The sequence below is a fragment of the Chiloscyllium plagiosum genome, unplaced genomic scaffold, assembly GCF_037043375.1.
Source record: "Chiloscyllium plagiosum isolate Xiang-an unplaced genomic scaffold, Cpla_swu_hap1 HiC_scaffold_19, whole genome shotgun sequence".
Lineage (NCBI taxonomy): Eukaryota > Metazoa > Chordata > Chondrichthyes > Orectolobiformes > Hemiscylliidae > Chiloscyllium > Chiloscyllium plagiosum.
Window position 1 is genome coordinate 15,724,679 of NW_028270157.1, and position 24,767 is coordinate 15,749,445.

The 24,767-nt window shown below is 41.7% G+C and overlaps 1 protein-coding gene across 10 annotated transcripts in view; it reads right to left on the minus strand.

The window, feature by feature from the left end:
- The window catches only part of atp2b1a (ATPase plasma membrane Ca2+ transporting 1a), a 111,757-nt gene that overhangs the window by 67,510 nt on the left and 19,480 nt on the right, over positions 1-24,767 (minus strand). For 9 of the 10 annotated variants that reach the window (XM_043709908.2, XM_043709906.2, XM_087997042.1 and 6 more), the window contains exon 2: positions 20,089-20,488. In XM_043709908.2, coding sequence (XP_043565843.1) covers positions 20,089-20,287 — 199 coding nt within the window. In that variant the 5' untranslated portion in view covers positions 20,288-20,488. Of the gene's footprint in view, positions 1-20,088; positions 20,489-22,991; positions 23,015-24,767 lie in introns of those variants that run through there. The other variant, XM_043709907.2, reaches the window with a different exon arrangement.

A 24,767-nucleotide genomic window follows, 5' to 3' on the forward strand; every position in this document is an offset into this window, starting at 1 on the left:
GGCTAGAAGGTTGGGTGAGGAAGTTTGCGGATGATACGAAAGTCAGTGGAGTTGTTGACAGTGAGGAAGGATGTGTCAGTTTACAGCGGGATATAGATAAGCTGCAGAACTGGGCAGAAAGGTGGCAAATGGAGTTCAATGTAGCTAAGTGTGAGATGATTCACTTTGGCAAGAGTAACAAAAAGACGGGGTACTGGGCTAATGGTCGGATACTTGGTAGTGTGAATGAGCAGAGGGATCTTGGTGTCCATGTACACAGATCTCTGAAAGTTGCCACCCAGGTAAATAGTGCGGTGAGGAAGGCATATGGCGTACTGGCTTTTATTGGTAGAGGAATTGAGTTCCGGAGTCCTGAGGTCATGTTGCAGTTGTATAAGACTCTGGTGCGGCCGCATCTGGAGTATTGTGTGCAGTTTTGGTCGCCATACTATAGTGGAGGCACTGGAACGGGTGCAGAGGAGGTTTACCAGGATGTTGCCTGGTATGGTAGGAAGATCATATGAGGAAAGGCCGAGGCACTTGGGGCTGTTTTCATTGGAGAAAAGAAGGTTTTGGGGTAACTTGATAGAGGTGTACAAGATGATTAGGGGGTTTAGATAGGGTTGACCATGAGAACCTTTTTCCACATATGGAGTCAGCTATTATGAGGGGGCATAGCTTTAAATTAAGGGGTGGTAGGTATAGGAGAGATGTTAGGAGTAGATTCTTTACTCAGCGAGTCGTGAGTTCATGGAATGCCCTGCCAGTAGCAGTGGTGGACTCTCCCTCTTTATGGGCATTTAAACAGGCATTGGATAGGCATATGGAGGATAGTGGGCTAGTGTAGGTTAGGTGGGATTGGATCGGCGCAACATCGAGGGCGAAAGGGCCTGTACAGCGCTGTATTTTTTTCTATGTTTCTATGTGAACGGAAACTGGAGTTTGCACTGAGTGTGGAACTGAACCAGAATGCCTGATGCTTGAGGCAGCAGTGCTAACCAGAGCCACCATGCTGCCCCAACCACAGCCACCATGCTACAACATTTCTAGTAGTTTTCAATTTAAGAGTCTGTAATATTCATATACACAGTCATGATATGAATCCAAAGTATTTTACATATTCATTCCCCCATTTGAACTACCACAGACTGATGCACAGTGATGACTGCATCTAGTGGGAGGAAAGATGCAGCCATCCCAGATTCCAAAACATTAGTCCGGTCATGGAAACAGGAAAGAAGTCATTGAGATGACTATTACTGGTGGTAATGTTAATGAGCATGCCAAAATTTGTGAAGTACCTAGAGACACTGCTCAAAGTCACTACTTAAAACAAGAATCTTAGAATCCTGTAGAAGGTGGACCATTCACTAAATGGCCTATACTTCTGAACAGAGTTGAAAATAGAAATATCATTTTCTGAAATTTACAGTAATTGTAACAAAGTAAAATACCCCCAAGCAGTGTTGGTGCAAAATCAAGGGAAATGACTTAGAAGCTATAAAGCTTCAGGTAAGACCTGGTACAGCAAATTCAGATTAATTTCAAGTATAAATATGGGCTTAATGTAGATGCAATTCAGAATGGCAAAGATATACTTTTCATAGAAAATTATTTGGTTAGGACATTAAGATGTTGCTTTACAGATAAACCATGAAATTACAGCAATTTTGTTTTCTGCTTTTGACCAGTTTGAAGGAAGAGAAGCCTTTGTTTCTAGAATGGACCAAAACATCCAATTCACTAGACAGAAGAGAACCACTTTGAACCGTGTTGCTGCAGCTTTGAGGTTATTTAAAAGCCATGACCAAAATAGTTGTACAGTGGAGGTGCAGAGCAGTCTACCAAAACCACTAGAAAGGCAGGAGGAGGCCTTGGGTTTTTTTTTTAAAAAAAACTAAAAGCTGAAGCAACAAAATAGCCTGGATGGGTCTAGCCAACTCAGGCTAGGATTTCTAGGTTTTTTTTTTAAAAAAAGGTTTTTAGGCTCTGCTTTAAGCAGTTGCTGTTGTGGGCTTGAAGTGGAAGTATTTTATCCCCCTCTTGATTACTGCCAGAAACTGGGGGTTTCTCTTCCCAACCTATTGCACAAAATGTTTTTGATTTTGCCCTTTTGCCAAAAGGGTGTTCATGGGATGTTACTATATGGGAGCAGTGATTAGTAATAGATACTGTATTATTCTGTCAAGTTTGCCAATAGTCAAGTTATTCTAAATTCCTCTTTGGTTTTATTTAAACATTAATTTTAAAATGTTGTTTTGCTTAATAGAGTGTAGTTTCACCAGCTGCATTCCATCCAGAACACAACACTTTACATTTGCCTTAAATAAATGTTAAGGCTTAGGCTACCTTAAAATATTGAGGCAGCTCATTCAGGATCAAAATCCAATTCCAAGTTGGGTTTGGATTTTTGGACTCAAAGGGAGTGAACAGTAGGTGCTAGCGTCTGTGCTTTGGGTGTTGAATTCAGTTGGTTGAACCAGGGTACATCTTGTGTATTAAATTTTTTTGGGAGGTGCAAGGAGTTCTAAAGGCTGGATAAAAATAGTGGAGTGAAGAAAGCAGAGCAAGTCAAGCAGGAGAGAGGGGGAGTTGACTTTTCAGTTTGAAATCTTTCATGGGGGGGGGGGGGGGGAAGAGAGAAGAGAAGTGGGTGGGATGATTGATGGATGCAGGTAGGTGGTGCTGTTTGGTCACTGGGAAGGGTGGAGCAGATATGTGGGAAAGAAGACAGGTTGATTCATGTTAAGTGCATGGGGTGGAGGGGGCTGGGCCTGGAATGAGGTAGTGATGAGGAGACTTTGAAGCTGGTGACTTCTACATTAAAGGCTATATGGTTGTATGTGCGAGGGGGAAGATGAGGTGGCCTTCCTCCAGTTTGTGTGGCGCCTTATTTTTGATGGTGGAAGCCTTATTTTTGATGGACACACCATTGGGGGAGTAGGGGTGGTGTTGAAATGGCTGGCAACCAGGGAGGTGGGGTTGGTTGTAACACTGCCCATGAAAAAAAAAGTTCTCTGAACCAGTTTCAGAGTCTATGCTTGATCTGATTTACAGGGGACCACACCACAAACAGGTGCAGTAGAATCAGGAAATCCAAGCAACTCACTGCTTTTTTGGGGGGGGGTGGGGGGCGTGTTGGGGAGCAGCACAGGAAACAAGGATGTGGTTGGAGGGCATTGATCATGGGGAGGGGTCATTGCAAATCTTTGAAGACATAACATCTGTCATGTCCTGGAGTGGAGTCACTCATCCTGGGAGCAGATACAGTGGAGGCAAAGGAATTGGGAACATGGGATTGCATTTTTGCAGGGAAGAAAAAAGGGTGGGATGTTCAATCAAGGTAGCTGTGAGTGTCAGGGTTTGTAATAGATGCTAAGTCAGTTGCCAGAAATGGAGAGGTCCAAGAAAGGGAGGGAAGGAGGTGTGGATGAAATAGATGAACTGTTCAAGCTCCTCCTCATGGGAAGGAGGAGGCAGTGCTGATACAGCAAAGGGAAAAAAGGAAAATGGTGCCAGCATAACTGTGGAAGAGGGGCTGTTCCACATACCATAAGAGGCGGGCAGAGCTCAGACCCATGGTCACCCCTCTGGTTTGTGGAAAGTGGGAGGATTGAAAACAAAGTGTATCAGGTGAGGACCACTTCTGCCAAGCAGAGGAATGTCAGTAGAGGGGGACTGGTTGGGTCTGTGGGAGAGGAAGAAAGAGCCTTGATGCCATCAGGGAAACATAGGTGTAGAAAGATTGGATGTCCATGGTGAAGAGGTGGTGGTGGGAGCTGGGGAACTGCCAAATCAGAGAAGGAGGGTGTGGATGTGGTCTTCCTGGATGTAAAAAAAAAAAGGGATAGGATGGAGTCTAGATAAGGAGATAAATTCAGTGGTGCAGGAGTAAGCAGAGATGATCTGTTGACATTTAGGGAGAAGGTAGAAACTGGCAGCATGGGGTTGGAGGCACTGTAAAAGTGGTTGAGACTGTGAATGGGAGATCTGGGGCAATGACTGGTATATAGTCTAGATGATTGTTTGGTGATGAGGGGGTCAGGTTGTGATCAAGAGGCAGTAGGAGAGGGTCAGCAAGTTGGCACATGGCTTCAGCAAGATAGTTTGGTGTGCCAAACTACCACACCAACCCCAAACCAGCTGACAGGGGTGGAGTGGAAGGCTGATCAGATGGGGAGAAGTTGAAGTGGGTGGAAAGATTCAGGCAGTTAAATGTCTCGAGAACAAGGCAAAGCTGTTGGAATTGGCTGACTAGCTGGGGTTAGGTTTGCCTTTGTGCAAATGGGAGGAAATTGCAGCAATAGCTTGACATTTACGATTGCCAGGAAATGCCATCGGAATCTTTGGAAACAAATATTCAGTTGCAAATGAAGCAGCTACCATTTGAATTACAATTAAAAACAAACGAGGCAAAAAAATAGGTAGAGAGGAAAAAAGGAGGGGAAGACCCTAGCAGAAAAGCATGGAGGGGAAAAAAAAAGTCAGCAATTAGGAAAGTTGACTTCAAGAGGCAATAAAAATACAAGTTCTTAGATGATTTAGAGTCAGATGTACAGCATGGACCCTTCAGTCCAACCCATCCAGATATCCCAACCCAATCTAGTCCCACCTGCCAGCACCCGGCCCATAACCCTCTAAACCCTTCCTATTCATATACCCATCCAAATGCCTCTTAAATGTTGTAATTGTACCAGCCTCCACCACATCCTCCGGCAGCTCATTCCATACACGTATCACCCAGTGTGAAAACGTTGCCCCTTAGGTCTCATCTTCCCACTCTCACTGGGAGTTCAAGAATTCACTTCGTGAAGTAGTGAGAACTCAGGTGGGAGAGCAGATTTAAAACTGTAAGATTAGCAGCTGAAATGGAGGATGATTGAGCTGGTTCATAAATCAAAGTTTGACTTCCAAAATCAATTTCAATCTGAAAGGATAGAAATTGGGGAAAGAAATCCTCAAGTAGTTAGGGAAAGGAAGATGTCCTAAATGACAAAGATAATTTGCCACAGGGTAAAAAAGAAATCCGAGGGGGACTGAAGTAAAAAGCTCAGGTCTTTTCACTGTAATAGAGGTAGTCACATGAAGTCAGTGTTGGTGGTTTAGAAAAAGCACTGGGGAGACATGGGGGAAAAAAAAAGGATAAGCCACTGAGTTTTGCTGAGTTAAAAATCACAACACCAGGTTATAGTCCAACAGGTTTATTTGGAAGCACACTAGTTTTTGGAGCGACGCTCCTTCAGGCGATTGTGGAGGGCTCGATCCTAACAGAATTTATAGCAAAAATTTGCAGTGTGATGTAACTGAAATTATACATTGAAGAATTGATCGATTGTCTGTTAAGCCTTTCATGTTAGAATACAGTGATAGTTTCACTTCTTTCATGTGTAAATCACAAAACCCTTTAAAAAAAGTTGCATTCTCGGGTTAGCTGTTAACAATGGTGTTAGCTAGACAATAATGTTGAAGGTGTTAGCTCCCGGTGTTCTGTCTATGACCTGATGTTTAGATTAGAATCAATCTAAAAAGTGAGATGACAGTTTTACATAAATTCATGCAGTTTTTGAGCTCAAGAGTTCTACATGAATGTATGCAGCTTTTGAGCAAAGTGCAATGTAACTCTGCAAGTAGAAAAAAAAATTCACCACAAAATATATGTGTGCATGTGGATTTTTGTGTGCGCGTCGGGGGGGGGGGGGGCGCGCGGGGGAGAGAAAGGAGAGGAAAGAGTGTCTTAAGTCTGTAGGAGCGCGTTGGTGTGGGTGGAGCGTAATGGTGCTCACCTGTAAATGTAACATGAACCAAAAAAGGTCCCAGTTGAGGCCCTCCCTATGGGTACCAAACTTAGCTATCAGCCTCTGCTCGGCCACTTTCCTCTGCTGCCTGAAGTCCACCTTGGAGGATGGTCACCCGAAGGTCTGAGGCTGAATGTCCTGGACCACTGAAATGTTCCCCAACTGGGAGGGAACCCTCCTGTCTGTTGATTGTTGTGCGGTGCCCATTCATCCGTTGTCGTAGCCTTTGCTCGGTTTCCCCAAATGTACCATGCCTCCGGGCATCCTTGCCTGCAACGTATAAGATGGACAATGTTGGCTGAGTCACATGAGTACCTGCCATGTACAAGGTGGGAGGGTGTTCCCACGCGTAATAGTGGTATCTATGTCCACAATCTGACACGTCTTGCAGCGTCCACCGGTGACAGGGTTGTATAGAGTTGTCCTGAGTTGAACCTCACCAAGACCTTCCCCACACCTCCACTACTTGCCTTTAAACAAGCGCCAAACCTCAAACAGATCATTGTTTGTAGCAAACTGCCCGGCTCTCAGGACAACTCCATACAACCCTGTCACGGTGGACGCTGCAAGACGTGTCAGATTGTGGACATAGATACCACTATTACGCGTGGGAACACCTCCCACCTTGTACATGGCAGGTACTCATGTGACTCAGCCAACATTGTCTATCTTATACATTGCAGGCAAGGATGCCCGGAGGCATGGTACATTTGGGGAAACCGAGCAAAGGCTACGACAACGGATGAATGGGCACCGCACAACAATCAACAGACAGGAGGGTTCCCTCCCAGTTGGGGAACACTTCAGTGGTCCAGGACATTCAGCCTCGGACCTTTGGGTGACCATCCTCCAAGGTGGACTTCGGGACAGGCAGCAGAGGAAGGTGGCCGAGCAGGGACATGGACACACGCACACTGTGTGTGGTGATTTTTTTGTACTTGCAGAGTTACATTGCACTTTGCTCAAAAACTGTATATATTCATGTAGAACTCGGAGCTCAAAAACTGCATGAATTTATGTAAAACTGTCATCTCACTTTTTAGATTAGAATCAATCTAAACATCAGGTCATAGACAGAACACAGGGGGCCAACACCTTCAACATATTGTCTAGCTATCACCATTGTTAACAGCTAACCCGAGAATGCAACTTTTTTTAAAAAAAGGGTTTTGTGATTTACACATGAAAGAAGTGAAACGATCACTGTATTCTAACAGATGAAAGGCTTAACAGACAATCAATTCTTCAATGTATAATTTCAGTTACATCACACTGCAAATCTTTGATTTAAATTCTGTGTTACGATAGAGCCCTCCACAATCACCTGATGAAGGAGCCTCGCTCCGAAAGCTAGTGTGCTTCCAAATAAACCTGTTGGACTATAACCTGGTGTTGTGATTTTTAACTTTGTACACCCCAGTCCAACACCGGCATCTCAAGAGTTTTGCTGAAGCTGAGTGGGGGGGGGGGGGGGGGGGGGGGGGGGGGAAAGGAGAGAATTCACATGAAGTGAGATTGAGTGCCTAGCGAAAAGTAGTGAAGTGGTGGTCGGAGTACAGGAGAAACTTTGCTCCAGGAATACAATTTGTCCATGGTAGTGATATCGTAGGATCACAAGTGGGACTGAACCTCGTGGTTGAAAAACCAATGGAACATCAGGCAACTGAGGTATTACATGAAGCATGTCCTAGGATTTTCTGACTGTGATAACAAGGTTAAAGCTTCAGGTTGAAGCAGAAGTGGGAATCACTTTGCTGACCATAAGGGACGAGTCCACTAGAGATTTCCAGAAGGAATTCCATTATGCAGTATCACAGCTAAAAAGGAATGTATAAGAGTTACTCAATAGGTACAAACTAGTCAAACAAATCTGATCACAGGTCAAAATTTTACAAAGTTTTTCAGGGAAGTTATGGATAGCTTAACAATTCAAATCAAATGCATATAACATCCAGAATTGCAGGGAGTATCTGAACAGTGGCAAACTTTAAAAGACAATGTTGAGGACTTACAAAATCAAGACTATCCAGACAATTGGGATAAAGGAATTCAATTTATACTTTTTGCAATTAAGGATGCAAAATGAATCTATCAAATTCAGCTGATTTAAATTTTGGGGGCATAAGAATTTGGCGAATCAGCTTAGACCACATTTGGACTGTAATCTTTCCCTAAAATTTGACAGTGGGTGAGTTGGCCAGACAACATTTAGTAGCACAGCAAGTGATGAAAACACGAAGCAGACAAGTCAAAAATTCACTACTTTACCACCACTAGCAAAGTGTAGGTGAAACTTTGCAAAGGTTTAGTGGGCCTCATCGAGAAACCAATCAAGTGAGGTGAATTATTTGATAAGAATACCAGATAGAAAAGTGTGAATATGCTCAAAAAAGGTACTTGATAGAAGAGCAAAAAGGGAAAAAAAGTTATGGTTACACAGTGAAGACATTCCTCAATTAAACTGGACAATGAGAAAAGTTTGAAACTGGAAAGAATTACTGCATTAACTTCCATAGGAAAATCAAAAATGGCCTGAAAGAGCTATCACATGGTGAGATTGTGGAAAATAAACATTACATAGATATAGGAAATGCTGTTCCAATTAAGCAACATTCTTATAGACTACACCCTCTAGTTGGCACAGGTTAAAAACAGACAGAACACATGCCCAAAGACCACCTATTCAGTGAGATGCAGCAACTGGAGTTCACCCATAGTAAAATGGTGCCAAACCAGATGATACCCAACATTTGGGTGGGGACTATTAAAGTTAGTTACCAAAGCTGATTCTCAATCGTCTTCAAGATGTGGAATAGGATATGAAAGTAGAGGTATAAGTTTTTTTTGTCCTAAGTTGGATTTACTCAGGATAATGGCATTTATCTGAAACAGCAAAGAAGTTCTGCTTTCATGACACTGAACATACTACCAATTTAAAGTCATGCCAGGTGGCTCAGTGGTTAGCACTGTTGCCTCATAGCAGAGACCTAGGCTTGATTCCAACCTCTAGCAACCATCTGTGCTGAGTTTACACATTCTCCTAGTGTCTGGGTGGGTTTCCTCTGGGTGCTCTGGTCTCCTCCCACAAGCCAAAGATGTGCAGGTTTGGTGAATTGGCCATGCCAAATTGCCTAGTGTTCAGGGATGTGTAGGTTAGGTGCATTAGTTAGGTGTAAAGTGTAGAGTAATAGGGTAGGGGTCTGGGTGGGTTGCGAGGGTTGACGTGGACTTGAGCTGAAGGGCCTGATTCAACACTGTAGAGATTATGAATTTTAATCACACACCAGACACATTTCAAAGACTAACCAATAACATTATTTATGGATTACGTATGCGTAGTGTACTGATGACCTGATAATTTTTAGTCGGTGGAAGGAATATTTGCAGCATCCACAGTTGTTCCATCAACTTTGGGAAGCAGACTTGGTGATCAACCTGGCTCAGAGTGAGCTTGCAGAAGACCAAGTCACGTTCCTCGGCCATATTATTGGACATGGACAGATGGCCCCACAGATGTGAAAATGAAGGTTACTGGGGAGCTTCACACACCAAAGAGGGCAGTAGTACAATTCCTGGTTTGGAGGGTTTTTATTTGAAGTTAGCATCACATTTAGCAGTGTGGTTGCTCCACTGACTTGAAGTGCTACAAAAATTTCACTGGACAGAAGAAAATTGACAGTCTGAAGGCTGTGTTAACTGTGGCTTCAGTATTAGCCACACCCAATTACACAAAGCCTTTAAAAAAGGTGGCTACTAATACAAACGATTGGGCATCAGTGCTGTATTCGTGTTATCTTATTGCAAAGATCTTTTGGGTACTTTTCCAGAAAACTGAATGATCGATTAAAGCATTGCACTACTGAGAAGGAAACCTTGAGCTTGATGTTAACGTTACAACATTTATATTGCTAGTAATATTGGAGACAAATTGTATATACAGATCATAACCCTTGAATTCCTGTTTGGATGGCTGAAGCAAGCTCCATCTAATTTGATAACTATACACATGACAGATGAGAGAATGCAATTGATGACATCATGATTTGAGACAGATGAGGCATTCAGTGGTGGGAAAAGACGATCTGAGACTAGTAGTGAATTTTCATACACTAAAAGACGTATGTGACATTGATTCAGTGTATCAAGTCCAAGACCAAGGGTTTTTTAAAAAATTAAAGCAGTGTACTGGTGGTGCATGGTGGATTTAGGGGGGGGCTTGAGTGGGAGGGAGGGGACTATACTGTGGCTTCAAGTTTTTGTCCTTTTTTGGAGTAGTAGTAAGGCAGAAGTACTGGACAGCTGACCAAAACCACTACAGTAAAAGCTGCTTGATGCCTTTTTAAAAATATATAAAGGCTGGAATAATAGAAGTAGCCTGGAAGGGTGGTGAAACCAGCCATCTCAGGCCAGGATTTTTTGTTTTTACATTTCCCTTTGAACACTTGCTCTTTTGGGCACAAAGTGGAAGCTATTTTTCCAATCTGATTATTAGCGAAAGTTGGGGATTCTCTTCGCCTCAGCTGCTAGATTACATTTGAAACAAATGTTTTTCTGAATTTGCCTTTTTGCCAAAAGGTATGTTTCTATATGGGGAAGTTTCTATATGGGGAAATATGCTTAGTTATTGTATAATTGTCAAGTTTCCCAATACCATTGTTATTCTAAAAACTCTATATTTTAACTTAGTGTTTAACTAAATGGTTTTGCTTAACTGTTTGACCAAATGCATCGCATCTAGAACGTGGTACTTTATATTTACCTTAAAGTTAGGAACTAGGCTACCTTAAAATATTGAGGGGTATCTGGTTCCTAAAACTAGATAGACATTTTTAAAAAATTTGGTATTGCCAATAGCAACAGATGTAGCATACTTTAAGTAAAGCAGGAGTAAGTGATGCTGTAATAGTGTACAAGACTTAAAATTCTGCACACCTGCAAGATTGCTTAAATCAATTTCCATGTTTACAAATATGAATATGCAAATATGTAATCAATCTAACTGGATATTTAGCATTTATTCTACTACTTGATAACTAACGCAAATCAGATTGCATGCAATTGCATAAATCTATGATTTGCAAATATTTACAATGTACCAATTTTGTACCTGTAAACAGTAAGTTTGTATTAAGTACATGAAGCTTTCGGTGACCAGATAGTACAAAAACATTTACAGCCAATTGCTTTCTCTGCCGTGTAGTCAGTCATGTGGGGAGAGCAGTCAGTTTTCACACAACAATGTTCCATTAATGCAATGACAACCAGACAGTTAAAGATGCTTACAGAGGAATTAAAGAGCAGTGCCCTCTTGTGATGCAATGACATCATCCCCACTCTTGCACCAAAGCACCCAAGTTCAAGTCCCACCTCCTTGGAGGTATGTACAGTAATAATATCTGAACAGAATGATCAGCAAGATAGGCTAAAATGTAAAAAAAAAAAGGGTCAACGATTGGAGGGTCTCACCAGAATTAGCTGCATTTTTTTCCCCCAAATTGCACAATAGGATCATTTACATTCATCCAAGGAGGGCTTCATTTTAACTGCCGCCGCAATATTAACCACCACCTGAACTCCCCCACCCCTCACCCTCAGAACGCGCAGCCCTCCACTCCCTCCGTTGCAACCGCAACCTCACTATCAAACCAGCAGACAAGGGAGGCACGGTAGTAGTTTGGCGCACCAACCTTTACACCGCTGAGGCCAAACGCCAGCTCGCAGATACCTCCTCCTACTGACCCCTTGACCATAACCCCACCCCCCACCACCAAACCATCATCTCTCAGACCATCCATAACCTCATCACCTCGGGGGATCTCCCATCCACTGCCTCCAACCTCAGTCCCACAACCCTGCACCGCCCGCTTCTACCTCCTGCCCAAAATCCACAAACCTGACTGCCCCGGCAGACCCATTGTCTCAGCCTGCTCCTGCCCCACCGAACTCATCTCTGCATACCTCGACATGGTCCTGTCCCCCTTAGTCCAAGAACTCCCCACCTACGTTCGGGACACCACCCATGCCCTCCACCTCCATGATTTGCGCTTCCCCGGTCCCCAACACCTGATCTTCACCATGGACATTCAGTCCCTGTACACCTCCATCCCCCATCACAAAGGACTCAAAGCCCTCCGCTTCTTCCTTTCCCGCCGTACCAACCATTACCCTTCCACTGACACCCTCCTGCGACTGACTGAACTGGTCCTCACCCTGAACAACTTCTCTTTCCAATCCTCCCACTTCCTCCAAACGAAAGTAGCCATGGACACCCACATGGGCCCCAGCTATGCCTGCCTCTTCGTAGGATATGTGGAACAATCCATCTTCCGCAACTACACTGGCCCCACCCCCCACCTTTTCCTCCGCTACATCAATGGCTGTATCGGCGCCGCCTCGTGCTCCCACGAGGAAGTTGAACAGTTCATCCACTTCACCAATACCTTCCACCCCGACCTCAAATTCACCTGGACAGTCTCAGATTCATCCCTCCCCTTCCTCGACCTTTTTATTTCTATCTCAGGTGACCGAATCAACACGGACATCTACTACAAACCGACCGACTCCCACAGCTACCTGGACTACACCTCCTCCCACCCTGCCCCCTGTAAAAACGCCATCCCATTCTCCCAATTCCTTCGTCTCCGCCACATCTGCTCCCAGGAGGACCAGTTCCAAAAACGTACAACCCAGATGGCCTCCTTCTTCAAGGACTGCAATTCCCCCCCCCGATGTGGTCGATGATGCCTTCCACCGCATCTCTTCCACTTCCCGCTCCTCCGCCCTTGAACCCCTCCAACCGCCACCAGGATAGAACCCCACTTGTCCTCACCTACCACCCCACCAATCTTCATGTACAGCATATCATCCGCCGTCATTCCGCCACCTCCAAACAGACCCCACCACCAAGGATATATTTCCCTCCCCTATCAGCATTCCGTAAAAACCACTCCCTCCATGACTCCCTCGTCAGATCCACACCCCCCACCAACCCAACCTCCACTCCCGGCACCTTCCCCTGCAACCGCAGGAGGTGCAAGACTTGCGCCCACACCTCCCTCCAAGGCCCCAAGGGACACTTCCATATCTGCCACAAGTTCACCTGCACCTCCACAAACATCATCTATTGCATCCTCTGCACCCGATGTGGCCTCCTCTATATTGGGGAGACAGGCCGCCTACTTGCGGAGCGTTTCAGAGAACACCTCTGGGACACCCGGACCAACCAACCCAACCACCCTGTGGCTCAACACCAACTCCCCCTCCCACTCCACCAAGGACAGGCAGGTCTTTGGACTCCTCCATCGCCAGACCACAACAACACGACGGTTGGAGGAAGAGTGCCTCATCTTCTGCCTAGGAACCCTCCAACCACAAGGGATGAACTCTGATTTCACCAGTTTCCTTATTTCCCCTCCCTCCACCTTGTCTCAGTCAAATCCCTCGAACTCAGCACCGCCTTCCTAACCTGCAATCTTCTTCCTGATCTCTCTGCCCCCACCCCAGTCTGACCTATCACCCTCACCTTGACCTCTTTCCACCTATCGCATTTCCAACGCCGCCCTTCCCTACCTTTTAGGTTAGCCTGCTGGACACACTTTCCTCATTCCTGAAGAAGGGCTTATACCCGAAACGTCGATTCTCCTGTTCCCTGGATGCTGTCTGACCTGCTGTGCTGTTCCAGCAACACATTTTCAGCTTGGATCTCCAGCATCTGCAGACCTCACTTTCTCCTCCTTCACTTTAACATATCCAAAAGACAGCACCTCCAATGCCATGCTCCCTCTGGACTACACTAGAAAGTCAGCCTTTTAGTTTGGTACTCCAGCCCCAGACTAGGGCCTGAACCTATAAGTTTCCATTTCAGAAGTCAGAGTGCTACTGTCTGAGCCACAGATGACAGTACTGAAAGACAGGCTCACTATTTGGTTCTTATGTATTGAAGTATTTCTGTTCAGGTAAAAATGTGATGAGTTATGGTGCACCAGAACAACTCTTCAGGTGGCCTCAAACTCATGAGTAATGGCTTTCCACTCATTTAGAAAATTCAAAAAGCAAGGGAAATGCAATCAAATTTAGTGAATGCTTTCCTAGAAGAGGTTAAACAAATCCTTAGATATTAAAAAAGAACCTTTTAAAAACTGGGGGGGGGGGGGGGGGGAGAGAAATGTTGAAAACACAGGAATCACAGTACAGTATTTTTATAGTGCTCTAAAATGCATTTAAATTACTGCCTAGTTGCAAACCTTAAAAAAACACTTCCAGAATACACAGTCAGCTTATTTGGTCACAGCAAGATAATCTCCAAAGCTTTTTTGAAGGGGTGCAGGGAGTGGGAGGAGTGGAGAATGAAACTGCAATGATTCCATCTTTGATTATCTAGAAAGAATGTGCAATGAGTAATTAATTGCAATGTATTTTCCCAAAAAAAAAGATAGCTGGCCAACAAAACAAAACCAAAATGTGGTGGAGCAAAATGGTAGATTTTCCTTTATTTAGAGCTATATTAAGTCCATTACTGGCTTTAAAAATGGAGGAGTCTTTACAGAAAAAATGCATTTTCACAGCCACTGAACATATTTTCTATTTTGTAAATCTTAATGCTGTCTTGCTATAATTAGACCATATTGCTATTCTTGATAGGTACACAGCAGTGTGGTTCAGTTCACCAAATGAAAAAGTAACATTAATGTCTGCAAGTTTTCAGACCTACTTTTTCCCAGAAAAACCTAAAAAAGGAGGGGTACAGGCAAAAAAAGACAAATTCAATTCCAGACCCAGAAGAGATTTAGTTTGATACTCAAGTTAAGTGTACTAGAGTAAAAATAGCTAAAAAGTTCACATTTATAGAAAGCATTTTATGTCCATACCATACAGGAAATGGTCCAGGCAATACACAGTAGGTGTATGCACGTCGTTTAGGTAACTAGCTGGTGTATGGCACGCACACACAATGTAATCTTTGATCTGAAAGACATAGTCTCTGATCTTGCAGCACTCAGTACCATACTAGAGAGAGGGAGTTATTTCAAAAAAGTGTACAACATTGCGTGGTCCCAAAGTCCTGGCCCCATTTATGCACACTTTTTGCTTCGGATTCATTAATTCTAACACTAAAATATTAGCCCTCTCCTTCAACTCAATGAGCTCTTAATCTTCAGTGCAGAACTCAAGGAATGTTTAACAATGCAGCTTATACTGTATCAACTTTATCTTTACCAAATTCACCCTGGAGTAAAATCTGTCAGATATTAAAAAGTACAGGGAGAGGGTACCATTGTATGTTCAATTTAGCAGTATACTGTAAATAGAAACAGAAAAGTATTTAACTTCCTGTTTACTAGAAGAAAGTTGGGTAGGCGAAGAAGCAGCCTGCTGACACTGAACTTGTAACTTTAGCTATCTCTAGCTAGAATACATTCCAGAATCAGTACAACACTGAATACTGCATTCAATTCTGTTCTCCCTCCTATTGGAAGACATTGTGAAACTTGAAAAGGGTTCAGAAAAAAAGTTTGCAAGAATGCTGCCAGAACTGGAGGATTTGAGATATAGGGAAAAGGTTGAACAGGTTGGGGTTGTTTTCCTCGAGGGGAGGTAGAGGGGGGGGTGACCTTGTACGGTTTATAAAAAAGGTCTAAGGGGTATGGATAGTGTTAGTAGCCATGGCCTTTTTCCAAGATAGGAGAGTCCAAAACTGGAAGGTGAGAATATTAAGAGAGAGGACTGGAGGGACAACATTGAGGGTTGTGCACGTACGGAACAAGCTGGTACAATTACAACAACATTCAAAAGGTATGTGTTATGAAGATGTGTGCACACTGTACCTTAGAGTTTAAAGCTAGCAGGACTACCTGACAGCACCAAGTGTTCTGAACAAGATACAAATGTATCGTGTTGGCAGCGGGGTGGTCAGAACTCAGGTACCTGCCAAGAGAAGGAGCTGGCACAGAAAAAAACCCAAACCTGGAGAACAAATCTAGAAGATTTGACTACTGGCTGATTTAAAAATTTGAATTCAGTAAATCTTAATTGGGGGTTTTAAATCTGACAAATATTTAAGATAGGTTACAGGAAGGAATTGTAAATAGTTAGTGGTTAATATTCTGTTATACTTTAATAGCCATTTCATTTCAACTAGTTCCTGGCCTCTGATTTTCAGAGATCACTGCACAAGATAAACCATGTTGCTGGTTTAAAGCAAAGCAGGAGTGAGTGTTTACCCATGCTATAACATATGCATGGGTATATGAAGAGGCTTGAGTGATATGGACCAAATGCTGGCAAATGGGACTAGATTAAATTCACAATATCTAGTCAGCACAGTTGATTTGCACTAGAGGGGCTGATGGTGCTGTATGATAGTCTGGAGGTGGATGCAATCAGTAGGTTTCAAAAAAGCAAAGCAAAAGATTTTGGAACACCATACAATTTAAATGTTAGATTTCAATTTGCCTCTTCGACAAAACATCTGAAAGTTTGAAGGTGTGCAGAGAAAATCTTGGTATAAACATTAAAAATATTTTTAATGTAAAAAATGCATTTTCTTCTGTGTGGAATAAATGCAGCCAGAATTAAACAGGCACTCACTTACACATACATTAAGCCAGACAAATGGACCAAGCAAACAGTCACTGACTAGGTAGTGAGGGTGCAAATAGCCTCTTTGCAAAGATTACACTGGTCTATAGCAGGAAAAAAAGTGGAGACCCAAACATGTTTAAAAGATGTGCTTTGTCCAAGACAAGATATAACCAATGCTTTGCAAGTTTATTGCAAGTGATATTCAGATGAGAATGCAAAAAAAACCTGAATGAATCTTAATCAGGACAGTCAGCCAAAGGAAAGGAAACTCTAGTGCATGTGGCGTTTTTAGCAGTAAAGTAAAAACAGCAAACAAAATTGGGGAGGCTTAGGAAGACTAGATTCCCCATGGAAAAAAGTCACTAGAAGTCACAGTGCAGATATGGTGCACACTGAACTTCTGAAAAGACTGAAAATGGAGAAGTGTAACCAAATTAGATTCTACTTCTGGAATAATTGAAGTATGTGCAGACTTCAAAAATTCAGCCATATTTCCTAAAACTGCATTCAAACAAATATGTTAGGTGCTTGCAGTTCACACTCCTTCCCAAATTAAACAAGGGGAGGTTCTAGACCACAAAACCTCCACATCCATTAGAGATCATTATTCAAATCTCCAATGGCTATTATAACCCACTGGTTAAAAATTGTGCTGTCTCCATGGCAAGTGTGGTTGTTGCCTAGCCACTGGAAAACTCTGGTGCCAATTCACCAGGATTGGCTGAAGTGGGAACCAAACCAGCTGATTTTTAAAAGAGTCAGTCAATTTAATCTAAGATTGTATCACCCACTGAAATGTCTCAATTTGGATTAAGCACAACTTTTTCCTCAATGTTACTTCATGGATACAGGGAACAAGTCGACCCAGTTGGGTAGTTGTATGTGAACCAGAAAGAGTCAATTCACCATATAAATAGTTAATAAGATTGATTCTTCCCCAATGTTTTTATTTAAAAACATTGCTATTTAATAAAACAATGCAATAGCTGCATAACTTGGGTCAAAGCTTAAACAGGCGTAAGATAACTTACTAATCCAAGCTTCGAAACTAAAGACAGCAAAAAAAAATCACGCCCATCCAAGGGAAGCAGAGTTAAGAATGTCAACTAGCAGCACATGATCTAAATAGGCAGCAATATGGGAACAGGATACCTGCCACAATCTTAAAGGCCCATATAGAGAGTAAAACAAGCCAAAAAACAAAGTGGAAGAGTTCAAATATTTTCAGAAAACAAAAATCAGTTCAAAAGCAATGCATTCTACTTATTTCTTCCCCCACCACAATGATGTGCAGCATGAAAAGAGACCCTTTGGTTTGATTCAATGCAGACCAGATATCCTAAATTAATCTAGGCCCATTTGTCAGCATTTGGCCCATATCTCTCAACCCTTTCTATTCATTTGCCCACCTAGATGCCTTTTAAAAAATGGCTGTAAGTTGTACTAGCCTCCATTTCCTCTGGCAGCTCGTTCCATACATCTTTTGTGATGAATGTTGTCCCTCTGGTCCTTTTTAAAAACCTTACCCCTCTCACCTTATATCTTATGCCCTCTGTTTTTGAACTCCCCTACTTGTGCTGGGGTGGCGGCATGCGCTATTTACCCTATTCATGCCATGGATTTTAAAAGCCTCTACAAAAAAAAGTCACCCCTCAGCCTGACACCAGGGGGAAAAAAAACACCCCATCTATTTCAGCCTCTCCCTATAGCTCAAATCCTTGTAAATCTTTTCTGAACCCTTTAAAGTCTCAACATCTTTCCCTTAGCAAAGAGACCAGAATTGAACAGTATTCCAAAAAATAAAAATGGCTTAACCAATGTGCTGTACATCCACAACGTGACATCTCAATTTTCTGTACTCGATGCACTGGCCAATGACAGTAAGTGTACCAAATGCCTTTCACACCATGTTATTTACCTGCTAGTCCACTTTCCAGACACTATGAACCTGCACCAAGATCTATTTAGCACTCTCCAGAGGCCCAATATTTAGTCTTCAAGCCCTGGATTTGTCTTTCCAAAAAGGCAGCACCTCATTATCTACATTAAAGACTACCTGCCCCTCCTCAGCCCATTGGCCCATCATACTCAAATGTTCACTGACCACATGACCAATTTTGGTAGTATCAAACCACTATATTCAAATAGTTTTTATATAAACTAATGAAAAGCAGTAGACCCAGCACCGATCTTTGTAGCACATAGTTGGTCACAGACCTCCCAGCCTAAACACACTCCTCTACCACCATTGTCTGCTACCTTCAAGGAATGTTGCATCCAATAGACTAGATCCCTTTGTATTCCACGTGACCTTGCATTACTAACCAATCATGCAGAACCGTCATTCAACATCTACCATTCTGCCTTCAATCTGGTCACTAAAGTTAATGAGTCACAGGACATACGGGAAGTGTTTATTTAAATTCACTCGTGATCCAAGCACATTTGTTCCCCATCTCCAGTTGTCTTTCAGAAGGCGGTGGAAAAAAATCCAGGATTTTGACCCAGTGATACTGAACAAATTGAAATGTGTATCAAAGTCAGTATATTCAGCAGTTTAAAAAAAAAACTCTCAGATGGTGGATCCTCCAATTATATGCAGCTTTATATGTCCTTCTGAATGGTAGTGGTCATGGATTTGAAAGGTTGTAATTCATTAATTTGGAAGTTAAGAAATATTAACTTATGAACCTGCATAAAGTGTTTTGTCCCATGCTATAGAAATGGGCAGTGCAAAATTCAACTTGAGATGCACATTTAGGGAGCCATACAACTTAGACAACAATACAGCATGTAACTGTACACTGTTGGTTGCTACCCCAAATTTTCTGACCAAGGTAGCCAGATTTGGCCGATTCACTGAGCTTAAGAAATGAAAGCAGTAGCAAAATAATCTTTCTTAACCTGAAGGTACTACGCTGAAATATAAGAATTGGGTACTGGAGATAGGATCAGGGCCAGGGGAAAGTCAAAAAAGTCAGTCCATTTTTAGTATCAGTGAAGATAATCTATTCCAGCTCAATACATTTTAAATTTAGTTGTTCATATCAACTTGCATTGTATGTCCCAAAAGACTAGAGCCAAAAATGAAACATGGACAAAAAAAGTTACCACACAAGTACATTAAATTGGCATCAAAACAAATGAGGAAAAAAAAAACTTAATTTGATTTTGAAAACAGCTAGTAGTTTTACATTTTAAACTCAAATCAGTTTACACTGTACAATGAAACTCAAAAGATTATAGGAAGTGTCACAGTGCAAGAATGCAGAATTGGGAGCATTGAACACATGCAACTGAATTTATATGAATTAGGAAAGGATTCTCTCAAATGAAATTTAAAAAAAAAAGGCAGCGCAAAGAAGATCACAACTTAATTACCTTCATGCTCCCAAAGAGCAAAGACAATTTGAAAGTCAATTTTGGTCATATCCTGCTCATGATTGCAACATGCAAATAATTCATATTATTAAAATTGACATCTAAAATGTCAATATGGATGTGTGCTCATAAAATTGGACCAAAAAGACCTTGACAAAAATATACACACTTCAGCTGTATAACAAAATTAATCTACTCAAAACCGAATTGTTGTTTACATTTTAAAAGAACTCAGAACAAAGTTTCAACCTTCAGTTATCATACTCCCAGTAAGGCATTTTCTTGTGAACTGTTCAGAGCTATATGCATTAGAAAACTTAGTTTGAAACAGGAAAAGAGTGCAAGAGTTTACCTTCTACAGGTGAAGTTTTCAACCGTGTACAAAGTCCTTCGACATCTCCATAACACTCTTCTATTTTGTGCACAGCCTCTATCGATCGCAGTTCCATAAGATCACGAAGCTCCACAAGCGTGCAACCAAACTGCCCTTCATCATGATCATCAATTGTTTTTCTTGGGAGATACTTCACTGTATTATTCATATCATCCATGTTTGAAAATCCTTAATGTAAAATCTTAAGGTGGCAAAAAAACTTGCAGTAATCCTGCCAAACTAGATTCCAAGTGTGATTCCTCCAGATGACATTGATCAGTAAAGAAAGTGCATATTATCTGACGTGATTACTTGAAAATTCCAATATTTAACAGACTTGCTTCCATATTCACTTATGCAATCCTCCAGTTCAAACACACTGCAAGAGAGAAAAAAAAGTGAATTTAATTAAAATTTGTACACAACCAGAAACTGGTCTTTAAAAGAAAGCCTGTGGTTAGGCTTTGCCATTTGACTCATTTGTAAAGTGATATCAGAGGCAGCAGGTACATGGGGACAAATTTCCTGTAAGCTATTCACCATCCTGACTTGAAAATAAGTGTCATTCCTTCACTTGCCAAAACCCCAGAATTCCTGCTTACACGGCATTGTGGATCCATCTCGAGCACATAGTGAACTGCCTCCATGAGCCAGTTGGACAAAAAAGGCAACCAACGCTGGCACAATGAGCAACATCCAAATCCTATGAGTGAGTGAGTGAAAGAAACAAAAAACCAACTCCATCCTGTCTATAGCCAAAAACTCTTTCAGCCCCATAACTCATTTGTTAACCTATTCTGCACTAAAACCTCACTTTCCTCAAATAAATCCTTGTGCAAATCCAACTCAATCACATTAAAGAGCATGAATTTGTTGCCAAGTCAGTGAAAAAAAAAATTAAGAATTCTCATGTAGAGATAAGAAATTTCAAGACTAGGGGCTACATTAAGATTTGGGGGGGGGGGGGGGGGGGGGGAAAGATTTAAAAAAAAGATCTGAGGAGCATTTCAAGAACAGAGAGTGGGTCATACATGGAATGAACTTCAAGTGGAGGATGTGGATACAATTACAACATTTAAATGACATTTTGATAAGTACATGAATTGCAAAGGTTTGAAAGGGTATGGTCTAGGAGCAGGCAGATGGGACCAGTTTAGTTTGGGATTGTTTGGCATGGACTGGTTGAACCAAAAGGGTCTGTTTCTATGCAGCATGGCTATGTGACTATGACTAACAATTTCAGAAAGTGTCTACTTGCATAGGTGAGTTTACTTGCGTGGTAAGAGGAAAAAGCTTGGTGTTCATTACAGTAGACTCAAATCACTGTAGCAGCCTTTTTGAAAAGCCAAATGTTTTTCAATGTAAACTAGCTAGAGTCAAACTCATTGTTGAACACAGTTGAGCGCTGAAAAACCACGGTGCGCTATTACAATTCAGAGGATGAGGAATCCACTGGAGATTTATATCTTAGCTGCCAGAAGCACAATTCAAACATTGCTAAATTATTCCTTATGGCTTGTTTAAAATAGAGCACTTTTGCAGCGGAGTTGCAATTTAGATAAGAAAAGGTGCTGCATTTTGAAAATTCAAATCAGCAGAATCTATTACACTTAGTGGTAAGGTTGAATGGAGTGTTGCTGAACACAGACCTTGGAGTGCATGCGCATAGTTCCTTGAAGGTCTCAAGTAGAGAGGATAGTAAAGGCAGCATTTGGTATGCTTTCCTTTACTGGTCAGAGTATTGAATACAGGAGTTGGAAGGTAATGTTGTGGCTGTATAGGACATTGCTTAGACCACTGATGGAATATTGCACGCAATTCTGGTCTCCGTCCTATCAGAAGGGTGTTGTGAAACTTGAAAAGGGTTCAGAAAAGATTTACAAGGCTGAACAGGCCAGGACTGTTTTCCATGGAGCAGAGGCTGAGGGGTAACCTTATAGGAGGTTTAAGGCCATGAGGGGCATGGATAGGATAAGTAGACAACATGTGTGGAGGTGGGGGGGGGGGGGGGGGGAAAAGAGAAGAAAGAAGGAGGGGGGGGGGGGGTGGTGTCGTCAGAACTAGAGGGGCATAGGGGAGAAGGGAGAAAAGAGAGAGGAGAATATTTTTAAAAAAGCGATGTAAGAGACATTTTCATGCAGAGGTGGCGTGTATGGAACAAGCTACAGCTGCCAGGGGAAAGTAGAGGCTGGTACATTTGCAACATTTTAAAAAAAAAAGTTATCTGGATGGGTATATGAATAGGAAAAAAAAATAAGGTTTAGAGGGATATGGGCAGAGATTAGGTTGGGATATCTGGTCAGCATGGATGAGTTGGACTGAAGGGTCTGTTTCCATGCTGTACATTTATGACTATGGACATTTTACAATGGTAATATTTCCCTTACAGGGAGTTGCCAGAGGAAGTGAATAAACTCAAAAACCAAGCGAGCAAATATTGTTTTTCCCTCCAAGAGGAATATTCGTTGGCTACCATAAAAGGGTGGGGCTTTGATTGGACTCATGCTGCCCATCCTTGCATGCCCAATGTTGAGCAGTTGATAATGGCAGTGCAAAACAGTTCCAAGTGCTGACTCTAGGCGATGCATGCATTGGTCTTAAAAAGGGGCAACTGATCTCAAAAAAAACATCTAAAAAAGTGATTTAACCTAACTAGCAGAGATATTCAGATTTGACTTTTGTAGACAGACACTGACAAGCCCAGAATAATTTAAGCATGACTGATACAAATTAGAGCTTGAACCTGGAAGTATTAAGCTCTGTAGGTCATTCTAACCAAGTAATAGAATTAAGATTTTGCTGCAGCAAGCACAATTCAAATCTGAAATCAAAACATTACACAAACCCTATCAGAATTCTGATCACCAAAATATAAATTTTACCTTTATTCTTATTAGAAATCCATCTAGCGAGGGGAGCGACTAAATTTTTGAAGAGGTTGAGTGCCTCTCTCCTTCAAGCTCTCATTTCCTAAAATGATATTGAACACATCACATGCTGCTTCCTGGATACACCATCCCATAGAGAAACAGCAATTCAATGCTGGCCTTGTTGTCACATTGTCAAGACTAAAAATACTTTAAAAGAAATCAGTCCAATGTTTGTGCAGCAACTTGCAGCTGCAAGTTAGTAGCAAAGTTTAAACAGCTCATGAACATTAGTCTCTTGATATGGTAGACAAATTTGTGTCAGCTGCATATCTTGTTTCTTGACTACACTTAACACATCTAAAGTCTTGATGGCAAGATGTCATGTTAGGTATTGAAATATTTTCTGTGCATTACATTGAATTTAAGTATACTATGATGTTTGCAATCTTTAAGACCTGGTAACAGCATTGAAGGAAGAAATTAATTGGGCAACCTCTAGCCAAATTTGATTGTCAAGTACAATATAGCTGCTGACAAGAATAGGAATTTAATGCCAATGCAATAGGTGATCAAAGAATGGGACTAAGGTGCCTGAATCATAGCAAAGAATTTGAATTTACATCTGGAACAGGTTATACTTGATCAAGACTGCTCAGTACTGGTATGGTATGCTCAAAATAGAAGATTCCAAATGGCTGACATACTTCACCTAAAGACCAGCACTCAAAATAAAGTCACAAATCCAGTTCAATCCTCAAGACTGATTCAGATGCAAGAATCACTTTTCTAGCTCACAATATAGTGGAATGCATTAGTCATTCCTGGAGTGTTAAACTGAAGGCTTTGTTGCATGATCTATGAAAAAGAGTGAAAGGCTATTTGGCTGGTATTTGCAAACTACAAAAGTGATAGCTGCTACAGGTAAGTGGCTAGTAAGTTATATTGTTTGCATGACTAAAATTTAACTTTTTTTGGGAAACGAACAAGAGCTCTGCAATTTTATGGCTTCTTAAACTAGACATTGTGCAGAGATCAATTGTTATTGAAAGTTTCCGGCAGTATTGTGGAAGATGTCAAAACACTGACTCCACAGGAAGACTTTAGACTGTCAATGTCCAGAGGAAATTAGCCCACCACCTTTGAAGATAGGAGGGGAATGTGCAACAAGTTGCACAAACATTCAGGATGCAGTTATTCTCATGTGAAAAAGCCAATACCACTCTGCTCAAACAAGTATACTGCCTTGAAGAGTATTCTGGCTAGACTTCAGGGTGTTAACATTCAACGATTGAAACAGTTCAACATAATTCACTAGTTTCATTACATGGCTGCAATGCTATTTATATTTATCCTACACTAATAAGGTTCAAGTACAAACAGGATCTCTCAATGCAAGGTAACATGTTACTATGTATCAACAAAGTGTATCAACACTGAACAAGCAATTCAGTGTGTTACAATTAGAATCTTGGAGATTTCATGTTGAGAAATGCACATGTACCCAGCATACAATCTAGGTTCCTTAAAATGGCAATAGTATCCTAAAACTTAAAACCCAAATATAAAATTCTTCAAAAGATTTGACCTTCACCTACCTTTTCACTTTTAATATAGAAAAGTCACCAAAATCTCAAAGCCACTAGCTGAATCTAATTACTCAGTCCAAGGCCTAAACACCTCCCATTAGGTTATATAATAAAAGCACAGTTTGATTATGGGTAGTCATTCAAATTCCATTTGTATTTAATGGAAAGATAGCAGCAAATAGATCAAAGCCTGATCACACGT